Source organism: Dromiciops gliroides, chromosome 5, assembly GCF_019393635.1.
Source record: "Dromiciops gliroides isolate mDroGli1 chromosome 5, mDroGli1.pri, whole genome shotgun sequence".
Classification (NCBI taxonomy): Eukaryota; Metazoa; Chordata; class Mammalia; order Microbiotheria; family Microbiotheriidae; genus Dromiciops; species Dromiciops gliroides.
This window is the reverse complement of record NC_057865.1, coordinates 10,560,001-10,585,390: the sequence shown is the minus strand read 5'-3', so window position 1 is coordinate 10,585,390 and position 25,390 is coordinate 10,560,001. Positions and strand designations below refer to the sequence as shown.

At 42.3% G+C, this 25,390-nt stretch overlaps 1 protein-coding gene across 5 annotated transcripts in view; it reads right to left on the bottom strand.

Moving 5' to 3' along the window:
• HDAC9 (histone deacetylase 9) overlaps positions 1 to 25,390 on the bottom strand; it is an 895,346-nt gene that overhangs the window by 396,278 nt on the left and 473,678 nt on the right. For all 5 annotated transcript variants that reach the window (XM_043966016.1, XM_043966014.1, XM_043966013.1 and 2 more), the window contains 2 exons: positions 22,841 to 22,972; positions 15,038 to 15,156 (listed from right to left, as the gene is read on the bottom strand). In XM_043966016.1, coding sequence (XP_043821951.1) covers positions 15,038 to 15,156; positions 22,841 to 22,972 — 251 coding nt within the window. The remainder of the gene's footprint in view (positions 1 to 15,037; positions 15,157 to 22,840; positions 22,973 to 25,390) is intronic.

Genomic DNA, 25,390 nt, shown 5'->3' with positions numbered 1-25,390 from the left:
CCTAGCTGCCCCCAATTCTGGCAGAACTTACTTTTACTTTATTAATCCAAACTGTCCATGCACATTGAATATTGAATATGCCTCTAATTAATTAGGCCTTTTTTAATTTAAATCACCAATGCTATGATGAACTTAAACTGCTCATGGGAATGTCTACTTGGTCTAATTTCCAATTAATTGATGGTTTTTGTTACTATGCTTAAAAGGGGGGGGGGTGGTCTGATGTCTTCTGTATTGCTGACATTAGTAAAAAGAATGCAGATATTTTCATTTATGGATTTTATGTGTATGAATCAAATGTAGGTTAGTCTTATGGCCTATGAAATTATTGAATTTGTTTATCATCTCTATTAATTTGTTGTTGTTGTTGAGTCATTCAGTCCTGTCCCACTCTTCATGACCCCATGGACCACAACACGACAGGCTCTTCTATCTTCTACTACCTCCTTCTGTCCAAGTCCATGTTTGCTGTTGCCATGACACTATCCATCTCGTCCTCTGTCATCCCTTCTTTCTTTTGCCTTCCATCTTAGCATTTTGAAATGGTTTTAAGAAACTTCCTATAGTATCGTCTACAAATAATTATTTAATCACAGTTTGACCTGGTCATTTCTAATGTTAATCAATCTAATATTTATATCTACCATTTTCCTATCTTACTAATATTGCTGTGTTTCTAATTCTATGTAAAATAAAAGATACTGGAGTGAATTCATTTGTTTCAATCTGCTTTTAATGGGAAACCTATTTATCCTCCATTGTCTATAGTGTTGAATTTTTGTTAAAATTATGTATATTTATTGTGATGAAGTCAAGTTCCTCCAAGTGTTCAGTGTTATCAAGGGCATTTTCTTTTTTTGTTTGTTTTGGTTTTTTTTGTGTGTGTTTTTTTTTGGCGGGGCAATGGGGGTTAAGTGACTTGCCCAGGGTCACACAGCTAGTAAGTGTCAAGTGTCTGAGTCCGGATTTGAACTCAGGTCCTCCTGAATCCAGGGCCAGCGCTTTAACCACTGCGCCATCTAGCTGCCCCTATATCAAGGGCATTTTCAACCTATGTGGATGTGACTATTTAAGGTTTTTATACTTTAAATATTATGTTATATTATGTTGATAGGCTTTCTAATGTTGAACCTGCTTTTCAAACCCGTTATAAAGATTGATTATTCATAATTTTTATGAATGTCATGTGGCAAATGATTTGTTGAATCCAGTTGATATGACTGACTTTCAGCCTCTCTTCATCTCTCATCTGGCCTATTGCAATAACTTCCTAAATGGTCACCCTACATCCTCCCTCTCTAATCCATCCTCAGAACAACCATCCAAATGAAATCCCTAAAAGAAGGAATCACCATGCCACTCCCCAGCTCAGGAAGCTCCCATATGCCTCTAGGGTAAAATACAAATTCATCAGTTTGCACCATAAGTCCCTTCACAATCTGTTTCTAACCTACCTTCCCCAACTGAACTCACATTATTACCCCTAAAACAATCTGTTTCAGCCAAACTGACCTATCCCCCTCCCCTGTGCAGAGCAGCGCATCTTCCATCTTCCTGTTTCACTGAATGGACCCCCACACACACACTTCCTGCAGTGCCTCCCCCCTCAGCTCTGCCTCTCCTTGAGTCTCAATTTGTGTCAACTTCTCGGCTTCTTCACATTTCCAGATCCTCCAATTACAACTTTCACTTCTACCCTCCTGAAACTAATTGGCATTTACTTTATTTAGGCTTTAATTCTAAGAATCCTATATATGTGTGCATGTGTCTGTATGTGTATATATGTATGCATATATGCATATATACACATGTATGTGTTTATGTATATATTGTAGGAGCAGTAATAGCAACAGTAGCTAACACTTATATGGTGCTTAGAAGTTTGCAGAACACTTTACACATTTGATCCTCACAAGAACCCTGTGAGGCAGGTGCTACCATTATTTCTGTTGTACAGATGAGGAAACTGAGGCTGAGAAGTTAACAAACTTGTTGAGGGTCATGCAGCTAATATGAGTCCATCACTGGACTTGAACTGAGTTCCTCCTGACTCTAGGTCCAGTGCTCTGTCGGCTGCACCACCTAGTGCCCCCCTCCCAAGTAGACTGCGAAGTATTTGAGAGAAAGAGCTGTTTTCACGCTGCCTTTGATTTCTCAGCACCTGCTTGACCAACGCCCCCTGAATCTCCTTTTCATCTGTGTAGCTCGGAAGTCACCAGGGCCAAGCCAGAAAGAGGATGGAGCTTCTACGGCTCCTGAGTCACTGTGAATCCTCCCTATGGAACACACATGTTCTTCCTCCAAAGCCCCTTCTGGAAAGATTATACTCCTTGATGCCATTTCCTTTCTCTAGCTCGGTTCTTTGTAAGAAACCACACAAGCATCCTGGCGTTTATGTCGCACGCTGAGATGGTAAAGGCTCTGAGAGACTCTCTCATGGAAGTTAGCCACCACCCCTGAGGGAGGTGCTACCTGCACTTTTATAGAAGAAAAGACTCAGTCCCTTGGAGGTCATGAGTGTTCACAAGCACACAGCACATCAGTGTTAGACGTGGAGCCTGAACCAATGGCCATTACACTACACCATTCTCTACCTCTTAAATTATAGGTGCTCAGGATATATGGCCCTTTAAAAATTGTGAATGGGTGGGAAAAGACATTTATTAGTGTGGTCTATGTGTGAAGCAATGAACTGAGTGTGGGGGATCAAATACATAAAGTCAGTCCCTGCCCTCAAGGAGTTCACATTCCTGCTAGGGAAAATAACATCCATCAGGGAGTGGTAGTCCAGGAAGTCACAGGGATGATAACAGAAGTGCCAGGGAAATTTGTTGATAGTTCCTGACATACAGAAGACCCTTACTAAATATCGATTGACTGATTGACAGACAAATCTTTCCAGGAATGGTAGAGTTATTTAGCTTAGTGTCACCAGAAAAAAGATGCAGAAAGTGTTGGTAAGTGCGTAGAGGTGGAGGACAGTTAATATGCCCAGCAACACAGCAGGAAAATGATTGGAATGCATCCTTCCCAGGTGGGGACTGATTAAATAGAGAATGTTCATCAGTCTTAAGCCTAGAAACCCAGGGCAGGAACTGGATGATGCACAATTGTGTGGAGAGAAAATGGCCATTGGGGTCTTTGTGGAAAATGGCAAAGGCCAGGAAAAGGAAGCTTGACCATTTCCCATGTCAACTCCCAATAGCTTAGCTAGAGGTCACCTATCCAATCCTGCTCTGTTCACTGAATCAGAAGAGCACTGGCAACAACAGCAGACATCTCCATTGTGCGAGAAACTTTACAAAGCACTTTATAGATATTCTCTCACTGAAGTTTCACCACAGTCCTGGGAGGCGGGATGCCCAATGAATGGCCTATAGTCATATGGCCAAAAAAAACCCAGAATTGGGATTTGAACCCTGTTCTCTCTGACTGTGGTCCAATGCTTTGTCCTCCATTCTTCACTGGAAAGGCTGACTCACTGCAAGTCTGGTTGAAATAGTTATACATAGATTCAAAATAGTGGACATGCTTGTGTTTGAAATTCCATAGAACAATCATAAAGAAGATGATTCTTTCAATACACACACATGCACACATGCACACACACAAACCCACACTTAGAAGGGAAAGAGACTGATGAATGTTCCAGAATCCCACTGCCATCAGAACTCCATGTCTAACAACAAGCCCTAAACGGCCATGCATCACAGGGCTTATTATAACAAAATACCTTTCGAAACCATTGCTCACAGTCCTGTTTTCCCACATGGGGCCTAATATGGTTCCTTGAATTACATTTTCTGTTTAATTCTTGCTTCCCTCCCAGCACTTTTACACAATGAGAGTTGCAAAGGTCTGACTCGACTTGGGAACTGTGGCATGATATCGTCCCCCAGGGACCCACATCCCTGAAAGAGAATACCCCATGTAACCATACAGCCCAGGGACTGCTTTCTTCCCAAACAAAAAGCATATGGGACTCGAATAATGGACCACCTTCAAGAGCACGGCGGCACACACCGGCTCAGCCTAAAGTAAATATAATAACTTGTCAAGCATGTTGTGGGGAGCTGTAGATTTTCCCCTGGACAAACCTGGGATATCAATTAACTGGGGGAAGGGTCTCCCATTAGCACAATGCAAGCTCAGAATGTCACCAAAGACTGATGCAGCTCCCAACACAGGATGTTATTCCAAAACATAACCTTGCTCATACAGTTTGTTTGCAGATGAGACCCACCCTTGAGACAATAACCAGTAAAGGTCCCATGTGGGATTCTCTGTTGGCATCTTGGAGGTGCTTACTGATTGCTACGAGTTCCTTTCTAAGAACAAGCTACTCCTCATTTATGAATTACAAGCAAAGCCGGGCTTAAACTGGCAACCTTTTTTGCTTCCAACATCAACTTTAACTTTACATTAACTTTACAATAGCCTGATGACATTGCACAATTTTACAAGATTAAAACTTTTAATAGTGTGTCTAGAAAAGACTGTGCTCTTGTGATTAGCGGGGAGGAGGGGGACATTATATTCTAAGGTATATGAAAGTAAGCAGGCACACTGATGTTTAGTACCACGTCTTTGCCTTTCTTTGTATTTCTTTACCAGGAAAAAAAAGAAAAGACAACTCTGTTTTTTGTCCTTATTGAAATCTTCAAAAATTAATTCAAAATGCAGAATAATCACTTGAATAATAAAGATGGAAGTATAAAAGTGGAAAAAGAAAAGGTCATTTCCTCAACTGCATCTTTGGCAATAAATACTAGTTTATTTTTTTTTCCAAATAAACTCAACTCAATTGAGAGTGATGTTTTTCCTGTTTGGGAAGAGCAAACACTTCCACTGGCTTGTTCATAGGACAGTCCTGCTACCCATGGCTGAGAAACTTGGCCTGGACAGGGGTCACATGGCCCCAAATCCTTGAGATACATATAAAACTTCTTCCCAAAGTGAAACCTTTCTCCTCCCCATAGTCCCTTCTCTTCTGACTGTTTCCACTCTCCATATTAGGTCAAGTTGTCCAATATTATGATTCTATGAAAAGTACCAAATGTTATAAATTATCGCTTCTTTCTAATGATTCCTGTGGTCTTCGTTAAGTCACATAAACTGTGTTCTCAGTTTCCTAATTTGTTCGACGAGAAACCTAGACTAGATGGTCTCTAAACTGCCATACATTTCAAAATCTCCTATTTTATGTGCTAAATTTATAAATGCAGCAAAATGTTTCCATTTAAACTAATTAGACAGGTAGAATAAGGATCAAGGGAAGCAGTTTAAGTCTCTGAAAATTCTTTACTACAAAATATTTATAATAAAGTCTTTCCAAGTGAGAGTCTGCTAGGCTGCTTTCAAAGGGAAAAGTGAGAATAACATATTGGCCATACACATATTTTTCCTTACATACAAGCACAGTATAACTTCCCATGGAGCAAACAGGGCTTTGTCTCAGGGTGACCACATCTTAGAGGAGGGGATATGATGCTTTTATCAAAGCATTCTCACCCTGCCTCCCCAGATCTCTTGACTTGAAATCCAATACCCCATATTCACTGTAGTGCTCTTTCTAATTTGTAATAGACAATGTCTAAGTATTGAACCTGATATTTTTAGTTTCCCTCTAGGTGTGCCAGTATTGTATCGCCACTATCCTATTCCTAAGACTCATCACAGAACTGAGGTGACCTGGGCTCTCCAAGGCTATGCCAGCAGAGCTCAGCCAATCCAAACAATGAGAGAGATGATGGTCCATATGGATATCACCAGAGGACCAGGTGCTGCCCAAAGTGATTTTCCTTAAACTCAGATCTCACACTATCTTGTCCTCCACTCAGTCAACAACAATGACTTCCTATTACCTCCAGGATCAAATTTAATCTCCATTATTTAGTCTTTAAAGTCCTTCACAACATGACCCCAACCTCTCCTTTAGCCTCATTGTACATTATCCCCCTTCACACCCTCTGGAGTTCAACCAAACTGGCCTCTCTCCATTCCTCCCACATGACCCTCTATCTCTTATCTCCACGCACTGGTACTGCCTCTTCATGTCTGGGAGGCATCTGTTGCTCACCTCTACCTCACAGATTCCTCTTCCTTCAAGAAACCATTCCCATTGCTACAACTGCTGCTGCTCTTCCACTTAAAGTGCCTTATATGTATTTAATAATGCTGTATTTATTTGCATTTATTCTCTGGGCATTTATTCTATATGTAGCTATGCAGGTACTTGTCTTCCCTATTAGACTGAAAGTTCTTCATGAATAGAGATTTTTTTTTCATTCCCAACACCTAGTACAATGCCTGGCATATAGTAGGGGAGTAACAAATTGATCAATTAATTGATTATTTGATTGATTGACTAGTTCTGTTAAACTTGAAGAGAGAGGCTTATGAAAAGGTTGTCTGTAAGAAACAATGCAATTCTTAGAGATTCTGAAAGAGTCACTTTTCATTGCTCTGTCTAAATTTCCTCATGTGCAAAATGGGTTGGGCAGGAGTGATCTTGACATTGGTCAAGGTACTTTGTAGCTTTAAATCTATGATCCTATTGCAATGAGTGCCAGCTCCTTAGAGCAGGGAGTCTTAATATCTGTGTGGATGTATGTGTCATGGATATCTCTGCCAGGCTGATAAAGCCTATGAACTCCTTTTCAGAATAATTCTTGCTGTTGACTTTCATAATTTAAGGAACTACTAAAATTCAGTAAGAGATTAATGAAAATTTTTTAAATGTATTTTCCACATTCAAGTTCATGGGCACCCTGAAATCCATCTACTGATCCCTTGATGAGGTACAGACTTCAGGTTAAGAGAAGAGAACACGTTGTTTGCCTTTCCTGGTGAATCATACAAAGCACACATAGGCAATATCTCCTGCCTCCTCTCCATCCAGCAAGTAAAGGCCTGGTGAGCCTTCTGCTAGCCACAGACAACTGTGGGGCCAGTGCCATATTGCTGAGGAACTTCCTGGTTGGTAGAGGAGCCAGAACTAAGCACATGCACAAGATTCCTGAGTCAGTAGAGGTAGTAGCCAAATACAGCGAGGAGCCAGCCCTGAGGAACAATATGCCCAGCTGCTGAGTGATCCATCAGGTGAGATGTTCTGTCCTGTAAGGATTAATCTCAGCTGAACAAGAAAATAATTCATCCAGTGCTGGTGATATACCAAGAAATTAATTTGGTAGAGACTCCTGGAGGGTGAAAAGGAGCCCCAGGGGCAGCGGTCTTAAGGCACCTCCTGGGGTCCAAACATGAGCATGACCATCTTCGCACTCTGAGCTCATTCTCCTTGGGAGTGGGGGCTTCAGATGAGAAAGTGAAGCCCCAGATTTGGGGAATGTTTTTCTGACTGCTGTCCTTATCATCCCTTCTCAGCCAACATCCCTCTGGAAAAAACAACATCAATCGCTTCACTGATAACAGAAGGGCATTGAGATGGGAGCTCAAATGCTATATTATTGGGGGCTTGAAGGCTCTATTACTATCAACCCCAACCCCTCAGGATTATTCCTAAAATCCTGAAGAATAAAAGGATCCAGCTGCTCTCTAGAGAACCAACCAATTGGAATGTGGGTTGGGATAGATGAAATGGTGTACTATAAGCCACTAAAGATATAGATATATAGAGAAACTGCAATCACAGATCCTTGAAGATAATAATAGTATATAAATAGAGGACTACTGAGTTTCTCAATTTCCTTTCTCAGTCTCACCTTAGAGAGTAGTTTGTTACTGAGCGACATAGATAAGTAACTAGTGACCTCAATATTCTTAAATATTGTTTTTTTTCTTAGATTTATACCAATTTCCTCATCAGAGCATGTATATGCCCAAAAAATCATAATAGAAAAAGGGTGACCATCACATATCTACAAACCCTGCAGCTGAAACCTTGTGTATTTTGCTACTAACATGGGACAGGAGGCCAGTTTCAATGACGATCGCTAAAATGTCCCTAGGAAGATAAGACTAACCACATTTTCTAAACCTTGGGGTAATGACATCCCCCAAGCATTAACTGTGAAATGTGAACTTGTCAAAAAGAAGAGACAGAAATAGGATCAAGAGATCACAAGAGCCTATTTTTTGTGAAATGCTTATTTTACATGCAGGGCAGATGTGCTGAGAGTAGGGAGACGGAACCATCATTGGCCAAGGAGTCAAGTCCAGATTTCTAGTCTAGGCTCTGCAACTGGCTTGTTATGTGGCCTTAGAACAGCTCCAGTGTTCTCAACTGTCAAATGAGACGTTTGGACCCACATGCCCTTCCAACTCCACGGGCCTAGGTATCTGTAAGGCTCCTAGAATCAGACAGAAGAAGTTCTGAATTTCAGCATCAACTTCTTCAGGGCCATAAAAAATCAGCTTGATTCAAACTCAGTTTGTCCATGGAGACATAGGAAGAAAGGTTAATCTGCCTCCCACGGCTCTTACTACCACAGCCATTTCACTTGCCATCTCGGAAACTGTTTCTCAACTATAATATGAGGATGATATAACTTTTAAGGAAGATTGTCATGGTACCCATCTCCTAGTCTCACTTAGATGACTTTAGGAACAATTAAAATCCCCATTTAATTAAAAGGAGATCGTAAAGATCAATATAATCACAAATTTTTAATTTTTATAATTCCCCCAGTACTGAATCTCAAAAAAACATACCCAAAGGCATATCAAAAGTTGAGGCACCAAACTACTTGGCAACATTTGAGTACAGGCCTTTTAAAGAATCAAGATTTCATTAACAATACTGTTTTACAAGGTTGGCTCACACTATTCTGGGTAAATGTTTCCTGTTTCATGGCAACCTTGATCTCCTTGTACCCAACCAACACCAACCACCCCCCCAGCAAACAAGTGCCTTATTCCTGTCACTTCAGCCATGGCTGGCTCTCCACCTACTCAAGAGAGAACTCAGCACTTTTCTGCAAATGTTACAACTGTGATTACAGAAGAATAAGAAAATGAGTCAGGCAAGAGCAGGATGAAAACAAGTGAAATTAGGGGTGATTCTAGAATGCTTCACCTTATTTTTGAAACTTTTGTATTTGTGTATCTGCTAAAGGAAATATGATAAATAGACAGCAGTTGAGGACCAGGCTAATGTTCAGCTCGAAATAAACCAGCTGTTTGGCTCCTGTTAAAATAAAATACAACCAAAACGCCAGATTGTAGTGTTGATATACATGAAAAGATGTTTGAACTCCCAGGCCCAGAGATTCCAAGAAGGAGGCGAGAGAGGTAAAGTGGCTTCACCAGAGGGACTGATTTGAGTGGCATGACCATAGCATGGATCTTGGGATCAAGAAGAGCTGGGTGAAATCCCCATTGGATACTCGCTGGCTGTGTGGCCCTAGGCCAGTCACTTTAACTTATGTCTGGCTCAATTTCTGCAGCCATATCCAAGTTCCATAAGATGGGAAGAAGCCAAAAATGAAAGGAGGTTTGCTAGCTATGGAGGGAGAGTCCCAGGGGCAGAATGGAAGGAGTAGACAGATACAGAGCAGTGGGGAAGGCATTAGGAGGATGGGAATGAGGGAGCCAAAAGCAGGGGATGGGGGAAAGAGATCTGCGCCTTGGCTGTTGGGAGATTCCATAGCAATGGGATGGGAAAAATAAGATGGGGTGAGAATTTGATAAGCGTTAGGAATGAGGATACATGGATTATCATCGGTTAGGAGGAGCCACATTAAATAAGATAAGTGGACTATAAGGTTCAAGGTCTCAGAGTGTCCTGTGTGGTCTCAGTTAAGCCCCCCAGCTAAGCAGGACAGCAGCTGGATGGTGGTGTGTTGCTGAAGCATATAATCTTTGGTGTTCAGGAAAACACACACTTACTACATCCTATCATGAGACAAAGTCAATCCATTGATCACATAAACTATTCTTTGAATGTATTTATCCTTGCTAAGTAGAATTCCACTCGATATAGGGCAATCCTTTTCATATCAATCATATCCATTCTTTGGTATATTTCCATTTTTTCAGTGTTCTCTATTTACAGAGATTTTTGTTTAAAGTGGTGTAAGAATTGATTCTGCTCGAGAGGCTTTGTTTGAACTCTCTGTTTTCTTCTCATTCATCCTGGCTGACTTATGTGGCTGTCTTCTGCTAAAGGTAACAAGGTGAAACCCACATGTTAGCCATCAGGGAGACATTTCTTGTTATGGGCCACTGAGAGGCTACCCATCAGTCCATAGGTCCCTGCACCTGGCCTCTTGGATCAGAGTTCACACACACAATTAATTCATTATAAGGGACACCAAGCTTGTGACTGAACCAGTCAGCTCAGCTTTGGGGGTGAAAGTCCTGCCACTGACCTGGAGAAATACCTCCCCCAAGTTAAACATGGCTAAATCACATTTCCTTCTGGTATTTTCAAGGACTGTAAGGGTGTGGGGGAAGCAAGGCAAGGCACGGCGGTGCTAGAACATGTTAAGCAATTAGCAGAGCTCCGGCCCATGCAAAGGGGGTCCCTCTAGCAGGAAGGAATGACACCCAGCCATCCCAGTGACAGCGCAGGTGCTTATGAGGATTTGTGGGGGCAATTCCATATCATACTTCTTAATGTATTTGATTTGTGATTCGTCTACAGGGGCAAAGACATGAAAGGAAACTAGCATTCAAAATAATGGGGTCATCATCCCATGTTCAAATCACGTCTCTCAATGGGAGTCACATACAAGGCGCAAGCCATTCAATGGTCCTCGACCCAACAATGGGGATGGGCCCATGAAGACCAAGCTGCATTGGGGCCTAGTATTCAATAAGAATCCAAGTTCTCAAAGCAAACTAAAGCCAATCCCACTCTGCACAGGGTATAGGTTCTTTAGTGAGCCCTTATCCTTAGGGAAATAGGAGCCCTCTCAACTGCCTGGAGGCAGGGAGATATCTCACCATCAACTCCCACCAACATCCTAAATTTCATTGTTGTTCATTGTTTTTGTTTTAAAGTTTAATGGCCAATTCAGACCTTTGGTTTGCTTGCTATACAAGTTTGTAAGAAGAACTTTGTTTTTCCTTTGTTCTCAATGGGAAGGAATCCCCTGGGGAAAGGGGGTGCAGAAAGTAAAATTTAGCTGATGGAATAAATGAATGAATAAACAAACAAATAAATAAATAATAACAAAAAACAATTTAAATGTATATATGCAATTGGAGGCATTTATTTTGCTTGGTTTAAACTAAACAATAAAAGTGTTGACAAGAACAAGAGAAAATGATTTCCTTTTCTATATGTTTGTTTTTCCTCTTTAGCACATCTCACCCCTCTGCTATGATTTGTGTTAATCAGCTATTTTGATTATGTGTACAATGTCTCTATTTTTTGGACCCACATACAGAAGAATAAGCTAGATCCATAATTTATCCAGTTCATAGTTCTGAATAGCAAAAATCACTTTTTTCGAGGCGGGGTTTCAAATGGCAACTAATCATCTTGAGTTACTTGATTCCCTAAGGAGTAAAATAATCTCCATGGATCCTCATAGTCAGAATGTGTCAAAGGAAGAATTTGAGCTCAATTATCTAGGGGGGTGCTTTTCTATCTACCACTGCAGACACCATGGCAAATGTGAGCCGGAGGGACATCAGCTGATGGTATATACCTACACATACACGTAGGCATATGTGTATGTAGAGATAGATAGAGAGATATTCTTATTTTAACCCCAGTGGGAATATGAACCTCTGCTAAGTAGGGCAGCTCCATCTGTTGTCTCTTGAAAAATGAACGCCTGGCTACAGTAGGTTCTTAATGAATACTTGTTGATTAATTGACTGATGTTCGAGACCATCAAGGGAGGTGAACGACCTATCGAAGGTCACTGTGAGAGTATGATAGAATCAGGACTGATTCAGAACCTCTGATGCCACCTTCAGAGCTCTTCCCACTGTACTCTATGCTGTCTCCCAAGAGCCCTGGCCATTACTGAGCTAACATTCAAGGTAGTCTTAACTACACAAAATGGAGACAACCCCTGAAAAGATGGAAGCACAAGTCTGAGTGATGCATCGATGCTATGGCTGGGTGAGTCCCACTAAAACCAATCACTCTAACAAGAAGCATGACCGCCATGACCTGTTCAGAACACTAGTTTCTAGGAAAAGGTAAAAATAGCCTCAAAATTCAGTCAATAAGCAGAGGGCATAACATCAGGAGGCCATTCTCCTTGGCATTAGGAGACCTGGGATCTCACCCTGGACGGGCCTGCAATGACCTTTGGAGTCGAGCAGGACTCAGGAAACCCGGGTCCCAGTCGTGTGATTTCCACAGAGTTAGCTTCAATGCCGAGTTTTCTCGTCTAGAGAGGTAAGACCCATCCTAAGCTTTGTTCCTGTCCCACCAAGAGCCTCGCAGGAAGCAGCAAACCTTGAGGAAGACCGAGTGAGGTTTTCCTCATCTGGTTCACACTCTGAACAATCTTGTTAATCCTGTCACTGTCATCATAGCAAGGGAAAGGCCTCAGGGCCCTCTTTACAATACGGGCCTTTGAGGAGAAGGTCTCCGAGGCTCCTCTTAATGCAGAGACCTATCAGCCCATGAGGTAAAGATGGCAAGGGCCAAATGGCTCCGGTATTTGGGCAAGCTTTATTTTTTCTGGTTTGGGCAATTTTGAAGACATTTCAGATTTATGTCCTAGATCACTCGGGTTCTGCTTGGGTTTTTGCCTCCAACCTATTGACCTCTTTCCTAATGCCATTAGCCCTGAGCCTACATTAAAATCACAAGAGGTGTGTGAGAGAGAAACCTTGTCTCTCTTGGGTGAATCAGAGCTGTTTTTCTTCCTCCCTTTCCCCTGCCATTACAACCCTGTAAAACTTCTCTGCCAGCCACTTTCACCTCTTCTGTCTCGTTCATCATCTTTCAAATCAGAGGCAGGGGATGGGGGCAGGGCTGTCCCCTGTTTAAAGGCCAGTCACCGTGATGTTAAAGATGGTCCCACATCCTTCTTTTCTCTTTTGAAATCAGTCCAACCTCTAACAAGGGCCTGGCTCTTCAAACATCTTAATCATTTAGTGATAGAACTGGATTAGGAAATAAGACCCCCTCCACTCAAAAGATCTGATCCACATAGCTATTTTAGTGGTAAGCTTGGGCACGATTCTCAGAGCCTAATATTGTTTCTACTACACTAGACATCTGCTAGGAAAACCAACAAACTAACATCAAGATGAGTCTAAAGGATTATTTTGTGGGTAGGAATGGACTGGAGATCATAGAGTGGATTTGAGATTCCACTGCTTTAGGAGACTGACAAACACACATCCTCTCCTGCTTTGCTACTTGTACTTTTTAAGGGTGCCCAAAGGGTAGGATCTGTGACTTGCCCAAGGTCACACAGCCAATATGTGTCAAAGAACCCAGATCTTCTTTTCTCTAAAGCTTATTCTCCATATACTTCTCCACACTTCCTCTCATGAAGGAACCTGCAGATGAGTTAATGAGAAACTGGTTTCCTCTTTTAAAATGTTGCATCAACACCGTGTGTATAGAATTGTCCTCATCCTGAGGGACTCCTACACAGCATCGATGCCAGCTCATCCAATATCAAGGAAAGACTATTGATCAATGGAAAGGATTCGCCCATTCAGTGTTTGTCATTTTCAGACCATTTGTGCCCAATTTGTTGTTCACTAACATTTTCCTCTCACTTCTCCACCCCTATAATTCTGCCCCAGGATTCCACATTTCCCACCAACATCCGGATTCTAACGGGTCTTCCCTGTCTCCTCATTTTTGACATGACCCATGGATTTCAAAGAAATATTAGTTTTGAAAACAAAAACAAAATCTGTGCCTATTTGATAGTCTTGGTACCAAGAAACAGGGAGGACACAGGCTCAGAGTAATGAGGCGAAGTCTATGGGCTCGTGAAGAGTCAGACACGACTGATATCTCTGAACAACAAAAACACCCTGTGAATGTGCTTCCTTTGGAGAAGGAAGATGAATCTTCTCAGGCCTCCAAAGCTTTATCTGTCATGACTTAGAGGTGAGCCTGGAGTACTGGGGGGAACAACAGAAAATCATGAGCCCCAATGGGTCCTAAGATCATCTCATTCAAGGCCAAGCCTATCTGACATCGGTTATTCAGCCTTTATTAAGTGATTATGGACAGCTAGGTGGTGGCAGGGATAGAGCACCGGCCCTGATTCAGGAGGAGCTGAGTTCAAATCCGGTCTCAGACCCTTGACACTTACTAGCTTGTGACCTGGGCAAGTCACTTAACCCCAATTGCCTCACCAAAAAAAAAAAAAAGAAATAAAAAAGTGCTTACTACATGCCAAGCACTGTGCTAAGCTCCATGGAAACAAAGAAAGGCAAAAGACAATATTTCCTCTCAAGGAGTTCAACCTCTGATGGAGGAACCAACAAGCAAACTACGTACAAATAAAATGAAAAAGGATAAATTGGAGCTGATCAGCAGAGGGGAGGCCCTCACATGCAGGGGGTTGGGAAAGGCTTGCTGCAGAAGAGGAGATCTGAGCCGGCATAGCTGCCAGAAAGATTTCGTCACCAGAGCAGGCAACAGAAACAACCTTAACGGATGGAGGGGTCTGGGCTTGCAGGCAGTAGAGGGGAGCCCCACACTCCAATGGAATCATGATGTTGCCTTCATTTCTCCATTCCATTCATCTACTTGTCACCCTCTATAATGTTCTATCTCCTGCCTCCTGTCTTTGCCCAGGCTGTGCCCCATGTATGGAATGTACTCTCTTACCCAAGGACCTCTTCTGACTCCCCCTCTTCCAAGTCTTAGAGCTCTTGCCTTTGAAATTATTTTACATGAACTTCTCTGTAGCTGTGTTAGCCAGTAGAAATGTCAGTACCTTGAGGGTAGGGATTATATTTCTTTTCTCTCTGACTCCCCAACATCTAACACTGGGCTGGGATATGCTGGGCAGACTATAGCTGATTGCTGAATTCAAGGTAATTCTTTAAAAATCTTGCTTATCAAGGGTAGGCATGGCAAGAAGGGAGATGCTGTTGGTTTTAAGCTGATTCACACTTGGGAAAGCAAGCTTACCTCTGGGTGTGGAGCAGGTGGTATGAGCAATGCCTCACTGCCTTCTGCCATGTTGGTGGCAGGCCCATTGCTGGGTGAGCTGGGGCCAGATCCAGGAGAGCTGCTGCTGACTGAAGATTCTGAAAGCCAGAAGGAAGAGGGAAGTCACTGAGAAGTAAAAGTTTGTGCCCAGTGCAGGCCCAGAGGACAGCCAGCCATCCTGCCTCTGGTGATGAGGCTGGAGGGGCATTAGAAGCCATTGGACCAAACCCCTTTACCAATGAAGAAACTGAGGCCCACACAAGCTAAGCTGCTGTCCAGGTCACACTAACAGGAGGTGGTGGAAGTTGGGATCTGAACAAAGTGCCCTGTAGCCCCCAGTACTATTGGACCACACCATCTCTCAATCATACTGACCTATTGCTTCCCCTGATGGAGGGGGATGAGCCCAAAATGAATCCCAAGGCAACCAAGAAAAGACAAGTAGCCTGGCAGATCACTGCTCACAGAGCTCTGGATGTGACCAAAGAAAAGATGTTTATTTTGCTTCACTCCTACTGGTGCAAAAGATAAAAATGACAGAGACAGCACCCTCGTAAAGGTCATGAAAACACTGCATCAATCCACAAGGCTTGCCATTCCTCCTATGCTGGTGGGTTCTGGTGCCAGGGGCCTCTGCTTTTTACTCTTCTTCATCAGGGCTGCCCAAAAGATGCAGAAGGCTCTTCTACAGAAATCTTTTCAGAGGAGGAAGCCACAGAGCTATGAGCTCATCAGAGACTTTTTGTGCCTCCAGATCAAAGAGTAAGTACATTATTGGGAAGTGGGGGAGGGGAGTGGGGAGTGGGGGGGAAAGGCATCATTGACAATATCAGAAGGGCTTTGGAGGCTGCAAAATGAACTCTCACCTTGTCCCACTGCTCTTTGACAAAATTACAGAATTCCACTTGGGAAGAACCTACATCCCCATCTCATCCAATCCAGACCTGAAAACTAATTCCCTTCCCATTATGCCTAACAAAGGGACATTATTTGGCCTTTGCCAGACCTGAGTAGGTGGGATGAGGGCAAGCCTACTACTGTTCACCACAGTCCCTTCCACTTTGGCACAATTGACAGATTTTAACTCATTGATGTAAAAATCAGTGAACTCATGGACTGTAGAATAAATGCTAGCACCCTTTGTTTAGCCATTTTGTCAACTATGTCAATTAATTGTTCTGGACCTGTGATGATGGTATAGAAATCCCTACTATTATTGGAGATCAGCAAGGCTTCTATAAGCCTTTGTCCTTTGAGGTGATGAAGAGAGCCTAGAAGAGGTGAGGTAACTTGCAGAGGATATGTGTTGTAATTGCTCCACAGCTAGGATGTGTCAGAAACAGGACTTGAACCCAGAACTTCTTGACTTCAAAGCCAGCTGCTGTCTCTCTAACACCCATGCAGCATTTTTCACCAACACTTACTTTTTAATGTAGATGTCATCTTTTTATACCTTATCTCACATCTAGTAGGGTCATTTTAGAAGTTACCCCTCATGGTCTGCCCCTAATCTGGTCTTAGACTTTAAATTAATTCATTTGAGTTCATGCCCAGAAAAGCAAAAAAAAAAAAAAAAGCCATATAAGTCTGGCTGCTACCAAAAGGATGAATTAGACCTTGGAAGCCAAGGGGATGTGAAACCTGTGCCAGATCAGTAAATGTTTCGAGAAGCTGAGAATGATGAAACATTGGCTCAGCCCTCTTCTTCATAAATGAAAAGAACAGGGAACCCTCAGACTTAAGAAGGGTAGGTAGTTCCTGAAGTTTGTGGCTGACAACACAAGGCATTTTCCAACTCATCCTCAATCCTAAGAAAGGATTTTTTAAAAATTGAACAAAATTACCTTAATCTACTCACCAACTCACTTTTCCCACTATTTGTTCAACTGTTCAGTTCTGTATGAGTCTCCTTAAACCCACAGACCATAGCATGCCAATGTTATCCAGAGGATTTTCTTGGCAAAGATACTGGAGTGGCTTGCTATTTACCCCTCCAGGGGATCATTCCTACTATGCCTAATCACTGTTCACTATTTAACTTTAACTTCAACTTCTCAACTAACAAATATATGTGTGTGTGTGTGTGTGTGTATGTGTGTGTATGTGTGTTTATGTATATATATATGTGTGTGTATGTGTGTATGTATATGTGTGTGTATGTATATATGTATGTGTATGTGTGTATGTATATATGTGTGTGTATGTGTGTATGTGTATATATATATATATATAATACTTTTTTTTTTCTTTTCCAATGATTTCCCTTTTTTAAATCAAGGCAACATCTGTTACTTTTCTAGTCCATAAAAACCACGTTAATCCTTATTTCTATTTGTCTCCTCATGACAGATCTCATTACTCTACAGATAAGCCCTGAATTCATTACTTAACATCTTGTCTCATTTTCTGTTGTCTTTGATATGGAACAGTTCACTTCATTCTCTGGCTGATGGAAATCTTTGTAGAATTATATTCAGAACTAGATGGGGCACTGAAGACCATTGAGTATAATAATTTCATTTTACTTGAGAAAACTGAGGCAAGTAGAGGTTAAATGACTTGCCCAGGGTCATGCAACTAGTAAATGTCTGAAGGCAGAATTTGAACTTGGGACTTCCTGAGTCCAGGCCCAGATCTCTATCCTCTACTCCAATGTGCCCGCTCAATACTTCTAACTGTTGGCTCTGTAATCAAAGCCCTCCATTCAATGGGAAGAACAGATTCAATTCATTTTTGTCCCAAGGGAAGGGGGATGATTAAAATCATCACAACAGATTATTCTCCCTCTTCGATTTGATTTTTTATCCCCAATCTCAGACCAAGCTCGATATCCATGCGCTCCCCGGAAACGGTCAATATTCTCCAGCTTCAGCTCAGAAACTCACTGACCCCATCAGTCATCTCTGCGAAGCTGCTCTGGGCTCTGTCTGTCCCCCAGCGATCTTTGGCCCAAAGCAATAAACCTAAAATAGAGTTTATTACATTTACACGGATGTGTAAAATCTATGTGAAATGAAGACCACGAAATGGCAAGCTTAGCAAGCACAGCTTGGTGAGCTATACTGTGCTTGTCTCTATAGGCCTACATAATGGTGAAGCCAGAGGCGGTCTGCACACACATTCCCAACATCATAATTAAAATTATTGTTATAGCTGGTGCTTAGACGGCACTTGAAGGTTTTCAAAGCATCTTACCAACTGTGTTATCTCTCTTGATCATCTGCTGACTTCGTATTTAGACTCTCTATAGGTACTTGTTGCTGAGTGGGAGGGTTTCATCCCTTACACTGGTATCCCTAGCATTCACCATAGTCCTTGGCCTATAGTAGGTGATTAATAAAGACCCAGGTCTTCTAACTTCAAATCCCCAAACCCAGAGCTTCCACTTCACCTCAGCTGCCTCTCACCCCCTCCCAGACCTCTTAGAAACAGAGCTGTCTCTGCAAAGCCCAGCCCTAAGTTCCCCTTCCTCTCCCACCTCCCTTGTTCCAAAAGACTCCTCCCTACCTCAGGATCTCTCCGAGAGAGGAGAGGGAACCCCCAGAGACTGCTGAGCAGTAAGCACAGTACAGTGGTCAGGGTTGTGCTTTAGGAATACAACTATGGCAGGAGGGTGAATCAGGGAGGGAATGGTCTAGAAGCCTAGAGACCAATTAGAAGGCCAAGATCCAGGTAAGGTGTGATAAGAGCCTGACGCATATGTGTGGAGAAGAGATAGATGGAAAAGTAAGTATAATAAGGAGGAACTGTTCAATGCCTGTGTCTGGGGATTGAGGAAGAGGGGAAGGCCAAGAGGGGAGGGGGGGGCCCAAGTTCATAAACTTGAGTGAAGAGAAGAGCGATGGTACCCTGAGACAGGCTACCTGTTTCCTACGAGGGGACGCCCTCAAGCAGGAGAGACAGACATTTTACAAGGCCACCACGTGCATGGATGCATCTTCCTTGAATATGTTTATTTTTATTTTTATTTTTATTTATTTATTTTTTTGCGGGGCAATGGGGGTTAAGTGACTTGCCCAGGGTCACACAGCTAGTAAGTGTCAAGTGTCTGAGGCCGGATTTGAACTCAGGTCCTCTTGAATCCAGGGCCGGTGCTTTATCCACTGCGCCACCTAGCCGCCCCAAATATGTTTATTTTTTACAATGTATTTTCAATTTTGAATTTCGGAGGAGAGAAGGAGGTAGCAATAGTGATGAAGGAGAAGGAGGAGGACCACTGACCTTTTTTTTAATGTAGAGAGGAAGAAGAAGGAAGTTCTGAAAGGAAATAATAGGGGATACTTCTAAAGTAGTAATGCTTCTAAAGAAATTTGTGTAAATGATTGCATGCTTTTTAAAAACTTTTCTATTTACTTTATTTTTAATTTATGGAATAAAACAAGCATTTCCATAACAGAATAATAAAAAAGATGACTGCACATGAAAATGCAAACCTATTATGTACAAGTTGGTATTCCTTTTAAATATAGGATAGAATTATCCATGTCAACTTTTTATTCTCCTTTTTTTTCTCCCCCTGCCATACAGATGGCTACCATTAGACACAAATATGTAGTTATGTGTATATGCATGTGCACATACACACATATATGTGTGTATTATATATATGTATATATGTATACATATACATACATGTGTATGTATATATATATATATACACACACACACATATATCCAAGCCTCTGTTGTGTTCTATTTTATATATGGAGATTCTCATGGCATTTTTCAGTGCAGGTTAAGTATAGGACAAGATGAAAAGGTGATTTGGTTTCACCAAGATAAGCAGGGAAGTTTGGAGGAGGGATAGATTTGGGAGGAAAGAGAATGAATTTCATATTTGACATGTTGGGTTGGTGGTCCCCTCCAGGTAGAACCTTCCAATGGGTGGTTGGCCAACTTCCTAAGTTTCTTTAGCACCCCAAACTCTCCAGTTTCCCATATCCTCTTTACCATGTGGTAGAAAATTATTTTTGTACTTTGAGCAACTTTTAGCAAAAATTTCTCCCAAATAGGGTGGATATGGTTTTGTGCAATTATTTTTCAGTGTATACCAAATTAATTAATTTTTGTTAACTTTCAACAAGATCTCCTTTTAGAAGTATAATATAGCATCCTAGCTCACAATGTAAATAACTCAATGACCCTTTAATAGGGGCTAAAATAACCTATCAGTAAATGTGAGGTTTATAGAAAGTGAAGTCCATGTCACCTCAACAGAATTGGGAGTATTTAAATAATGCTCTAAGGTTTGCAAAGAATTTTACAAATACCATCTCATTTGAGCCTCACAATAATAACCCAGGCTATCATTTCCCCCATTTTAGAGACGAGGTAAATGAAGCTGAGCGAGAGGTTAAGTGACTTACTCAGGGTAATACATAAAACTAGTAAGTATCTCAGTTGAGGTTTGAATTCAGGTCTTCCCATTTCACAGTATAACACATCTAATCACTTCACAAAGCAATTATACAAACACAGACCCATGAAATGGGAAATCAAGCCCAGGAGCCCTGACAGAAGCTTCAGCATTCTCCTTAGATTAGAAACTGTTCCCCAACACACCCCTCCCCATATGGGCCTTAGTGGTCCCATGATGATGCTAACCTTAAAGCAGCATAGGGAATCTGCAATGGATACCACAGATTAAGACAGGGGAAAAGTTAGGGTAGATGGAAAGACTGAGATTTAGAATCAGAGAAAGTAGGTTAAAATCCCAGCTCCACCACTTCCTCTATGAACTCAGGTAAACCGTCTAACTGCCATGGGCCTTGGATTCCTTACCTAAAAATGAGAGGGTAGACAAGATGGTCTCCAAGGGCCTTCTTAGCTCTGAGTTTCTAGAGTCATTGTAACAGACCCTAGAGAGGACGCCCTTACGTCTGACCCCCATAAATTGAGCATTTACTAAATCCACTCCAGAGATAACTCAGCTGGGGCCTGGGCTACATTCGGCCCTGGCGTTATCTCTGCAAGAAGTATGCTAACCAAGGAGCATAACAACTTCAGAGGATGCTGACCTTACTTTAGAGATTTAAAGGAAAACAAATGGTAGAAAATCTTTCCATTCCCCTTTACATAAACAGTTGGAACATGGATTTCAGAGCCTTCTTTGTCCATCTTGGAGGCAGCACTGAGGATGCCCACAACTGGCCCAGAGTAAGTCTCTTAGAGCACAAGAGTGACACAGGTGGATTTCATCTAAAATGCCAGGTCATTCAGAAGTGTCACTAACCCACAGTCTTGACCCACCCTGTGAGTCTGAAGGAGATGTTTTACTATCATCAAACTCAAATTCCATTTTTAAAAAATCTGCCACTGTGAGACCTTGCACACGTCTTTCCACCTCACTGGGACTTAGTTTCCTCGTTGGTAAAATGGAGGGTTTGACGATTTCGCCTCCAAAGTCCCTTCCAGCTCCAAGCACATGACCCCATGGTCCTGGGGTTCTTTTCCTTTTCCTTTCTTTTCCTCAGTAGTTTTACCTAAATCACCCCTCTTTAATTATTTCATCTCTACTATCTATCAGGTACCCACCATGTCCATGGGGGCTCATGAACCTTTTGGCTTAAATTCTGGAAACTCGATTTCAATATCCCTGGCTTCCCCAGTAATACCATGTATGCACTTTTACACCTTAAGAAATAGACTCATAACCCTAATCTACCTAGTCTCAAATCTTTCCATATTTGATAGTACTTCTGGGTATAAGATGACAGTTATAATGCCAATAGCTACAACTGTGTTTTCCAGACTTTTTGTTCATTCACTCCTATCAATAAAGCATTTCTCCCCTAAAAAAACAAAAAGAAAAAGAAATGGTCTCCTGAGAAGGAGCCCTTGGGCTTCACCACAATGTCAACAGGTCAGTGACACAAGTCTTAACTTGGAGAACCTTGAACAGTCTTCTAAGGACAATGGAGACCAGCCTCCCAAAGATGGAGAAATAAGATAGATGCAGCACTCACAAAGCAAGGGAGATGAGCCCAACGCAGAACTAAGAGGACACCCAAGAAGTGAAGGTGGGATTGAGTTTTTCAAAGTGAGAAAAATTTGACCCAAATGGAACTTCCTTAGGTCTTCGCAGTCCCAGGGACTGCTTGTGTCATCCATTATTCCTTTAGCATGAATTCCCAGATGTTCTCTGATATCAGGCTGGACCTGACCAGGCAGGAGGGATTCTCGAAGATATTGGGCTGCTTTCCCCTTAACCCAGAAAAAAAAAATATGGCTAATCAGGGAGAATAAATCCATCTGAGATTGGGGAAAATGACAAAGTTTTCCTCCCCTGTGAAAGTTGACAAATTGCCCTCTTCCTTCCCTTACCCCAATTCCCCAGTAAACACAGAAGGCCATTAAGGAATTGAGTTGATGTATGAAAGGAACAAAGTTTGGATCCTTCACGAGAGGCTCAGTTCCCAGATGCACATTCAAATCCAGTGGGGAGAGCTGGGGGTGGGTGTGGGGGAGGTTTCTAGACTTGCCTATGCTCCTCCCTGGTGCAATTTCATTAAAAAACTTGGCTGGAATTTCCAAATTTCACTGCCTGATTCTGCAGAGATTAAGATGAGCTTTGGCCTGCCTGACACAGACCCGCCTGACACAGAGTTCATCCAGTCATTCATTTCCTGTTTCACCTCATTGGGGAAAAAAGGCACAGCTTCAGTGCATTTTCATTACAGGCTTTTCTCAGAAATGATGGTGCCCCTTAAGACAACTTTCAGACGCTAGAGGCAGCAGGCACGCTTATGCCTCTGAGGGTAAGTCTGTCCCGGCCTCAATTACCTGTCACCTCAAACACTCGCTTCTTGAATGAAGTGACAACATTTCCATCCTTCCGCCTGAGTAAGGGACTGCTTCTCCTCTCTGTCACTTTCTGTTTTAATCGGGATCGCACCTTCAAGTTGGGCTCTGAGGCTGAGGATTGAGACAAAAAAAAAAATTGATAAAAATTTTAAAATAGAGCTCCAACTGCTTCTCTCTGTATATTTCATTTTTAAAAGGCACATCATTTCCTGCATTCTCTATTCTTAACCTCGTCTTTATGTGCTGGAACCAAAACCCTAGGACAGTGACTTCCTAGGCATAACTGAAAGAGGAAGATAGGTCAATACAAGGAAGCAGTTTTCCTTTCTAAAATAACAATGATGATGACAACGACAACAACGTCTGTTGCTATGTCCTCATTTTTTGACCCAACCACAAAATCTGAAAAGAGAATTACAGGTATCCTTATGTATAGAGCTATATAGGCATACAGACACATATGTTTATATTGTGCATCTATGTCTTTCTATAGATGTGTATGCATGGATCATTTCTGGGGCTATAGGCTGCAAAGAAGGGGAGCTCTAGGATTTCTCTATGGCAGGAGAGTCACAGAATGGCCCAAACATGCATGCATAAGTTCCTAGACATGCACATGATATACATGCATATAGGATGTCTACACATGCATATGTACATACCCATGCATTCCTGTTATCCAGTCTAAAGTATAGACCTATGTATGCAGACATGGAAAACCACATGCATCTGCATGCACATGTACATGCATGCACACAGAGCTTAAATTGGGACTCCCAACCTCTGACTCTATGCATGGACATGTTTTCCTCTTGGGTGATCTACCAGCAGATGCTGGGGTAAGGAAAGGGTAGGTTAATCACTCCAGTGACAGAATGGTCCTGACAAGATTTATGACGTGACATTGTCCCTTGCTCTTAATTTTCTCAAAGGTGAAACCCATCCAGATTGGAGGTTGGGGTGATTTTAAAGACCCGTGGGACTAGGAAGACGCCTCTATGGGCAGAAGCAGACACCTCGTATGGAAAAGGATTTATGGGAGACTCTGTCTGCTGGAGTGTTGTGAAGTCAGCAGTTCCAAGCCTGAGCCCCTCAGGGGAAGGATGGGAGGGGGTGGGGCTCTGTCCACATAACAGTACCCATTAAACAAGGCTATTTTTGCACAGTCAGTGTATAACCAGTTGACCCTCAGAAGGGACAGGACATCACATGGAGATCACAACAGCTCTGAGAACATACAAGTGGCCATTTTCTTTCTGGTCATGAGAGACATCTTGGAAGCAACTAGTGGTTTAGCTACTGCATGGGCAAAGCAACGTCTGGGAACAGAATGAGAGAATTGGAATCAGCAAGACGTGATTTCCAATCTTACCTCTGACACAGGCTAAGGGCCCCCACAGGGCAGGGCAGTGAATTATTCTCAGTTTCCATTTTCTCATATATAAAATAGGAATAATAACAACATCCATGTCACAGGTTGTTGGGAATATCAAAGGCAATAAAGTGTTTTGCAAATATTAATTTATTTTAAATAACTCACTGAAAAATTGGGTTGCCATTTTTTAAATCAGTTTTTACCAATAGTAAGTGTCTAAGGCCAGATTTGAACTCACGATGAATGGTCTCCCTGATTCCAGGGCTGGCACTCTATCTACTGTGCCATCAGGCTGCCCAGTCAGGGGATATCAGCTGAATCAGGATCCAGATCCCTTCAAGGACAAAAGTTTTGACCTGAAGTCTAAGGACTGGCTTAGAACTCAGAGAAGAACGGAGAGGGGGGACGGGGGTGTGTGTGTGAGGACTTGTTTTGAGGCTCTAAGGACCAATGACTGTGCACCTAGCAACTGGAATTCATCCAATGGAATGTAATTGTCCTCCAAGACCTTTGGTCAATGCCATCTCCTCCATGAAATCTTCCTCATCCCCAACCAGAAGCGCCTTTCTCAGAACTTCCCTCAGTGCCTTTAACTGATCCCCCTCGAGTCCTTTCACCATCCTCTGCTGGACACGCTTTCCTTCGTCCCATGTCATTCCTCAAATAGGGTGCTGAGAACCAAGCCGCACAGACTCCACAGGCTCCGGGGCAAGCTGCCTAAGCCAGAACTGCTGCCTCTCCCATCAAAACACTCTGCTTTTCTCAATATGGCCTCAGTTCTAGAACCCCTCCCCAGACCATTTTCACAGGAACTATTTCTTGGCAAACAAAACTGTCTTCATCCTGTATTTGTGAAGTGGGTTTTCTTGTGGAACCCAGATTTCTATGAAGTTAGTGAAGAGAACTCTGAAGACATGGAAAGGGAACTTTGTGGCAGATAGAGAAGGATCTTCCCCATTCCAAGGAAGAAGAAGAAACAGCTCCCAAGGACCAGAGTGAAACTGGCCTTTCTGTTGTTAGGTTCAGAAACTTAAAAAAAAACAACCAACAACTCCATGACCATATTTGTTTTCTATTCGAAATCAACAAACCAACCAAAACCAAAAGGAGAGAAGAAGACGACACTCAATAGAAAAAGCTATGGAGAAAGAGTG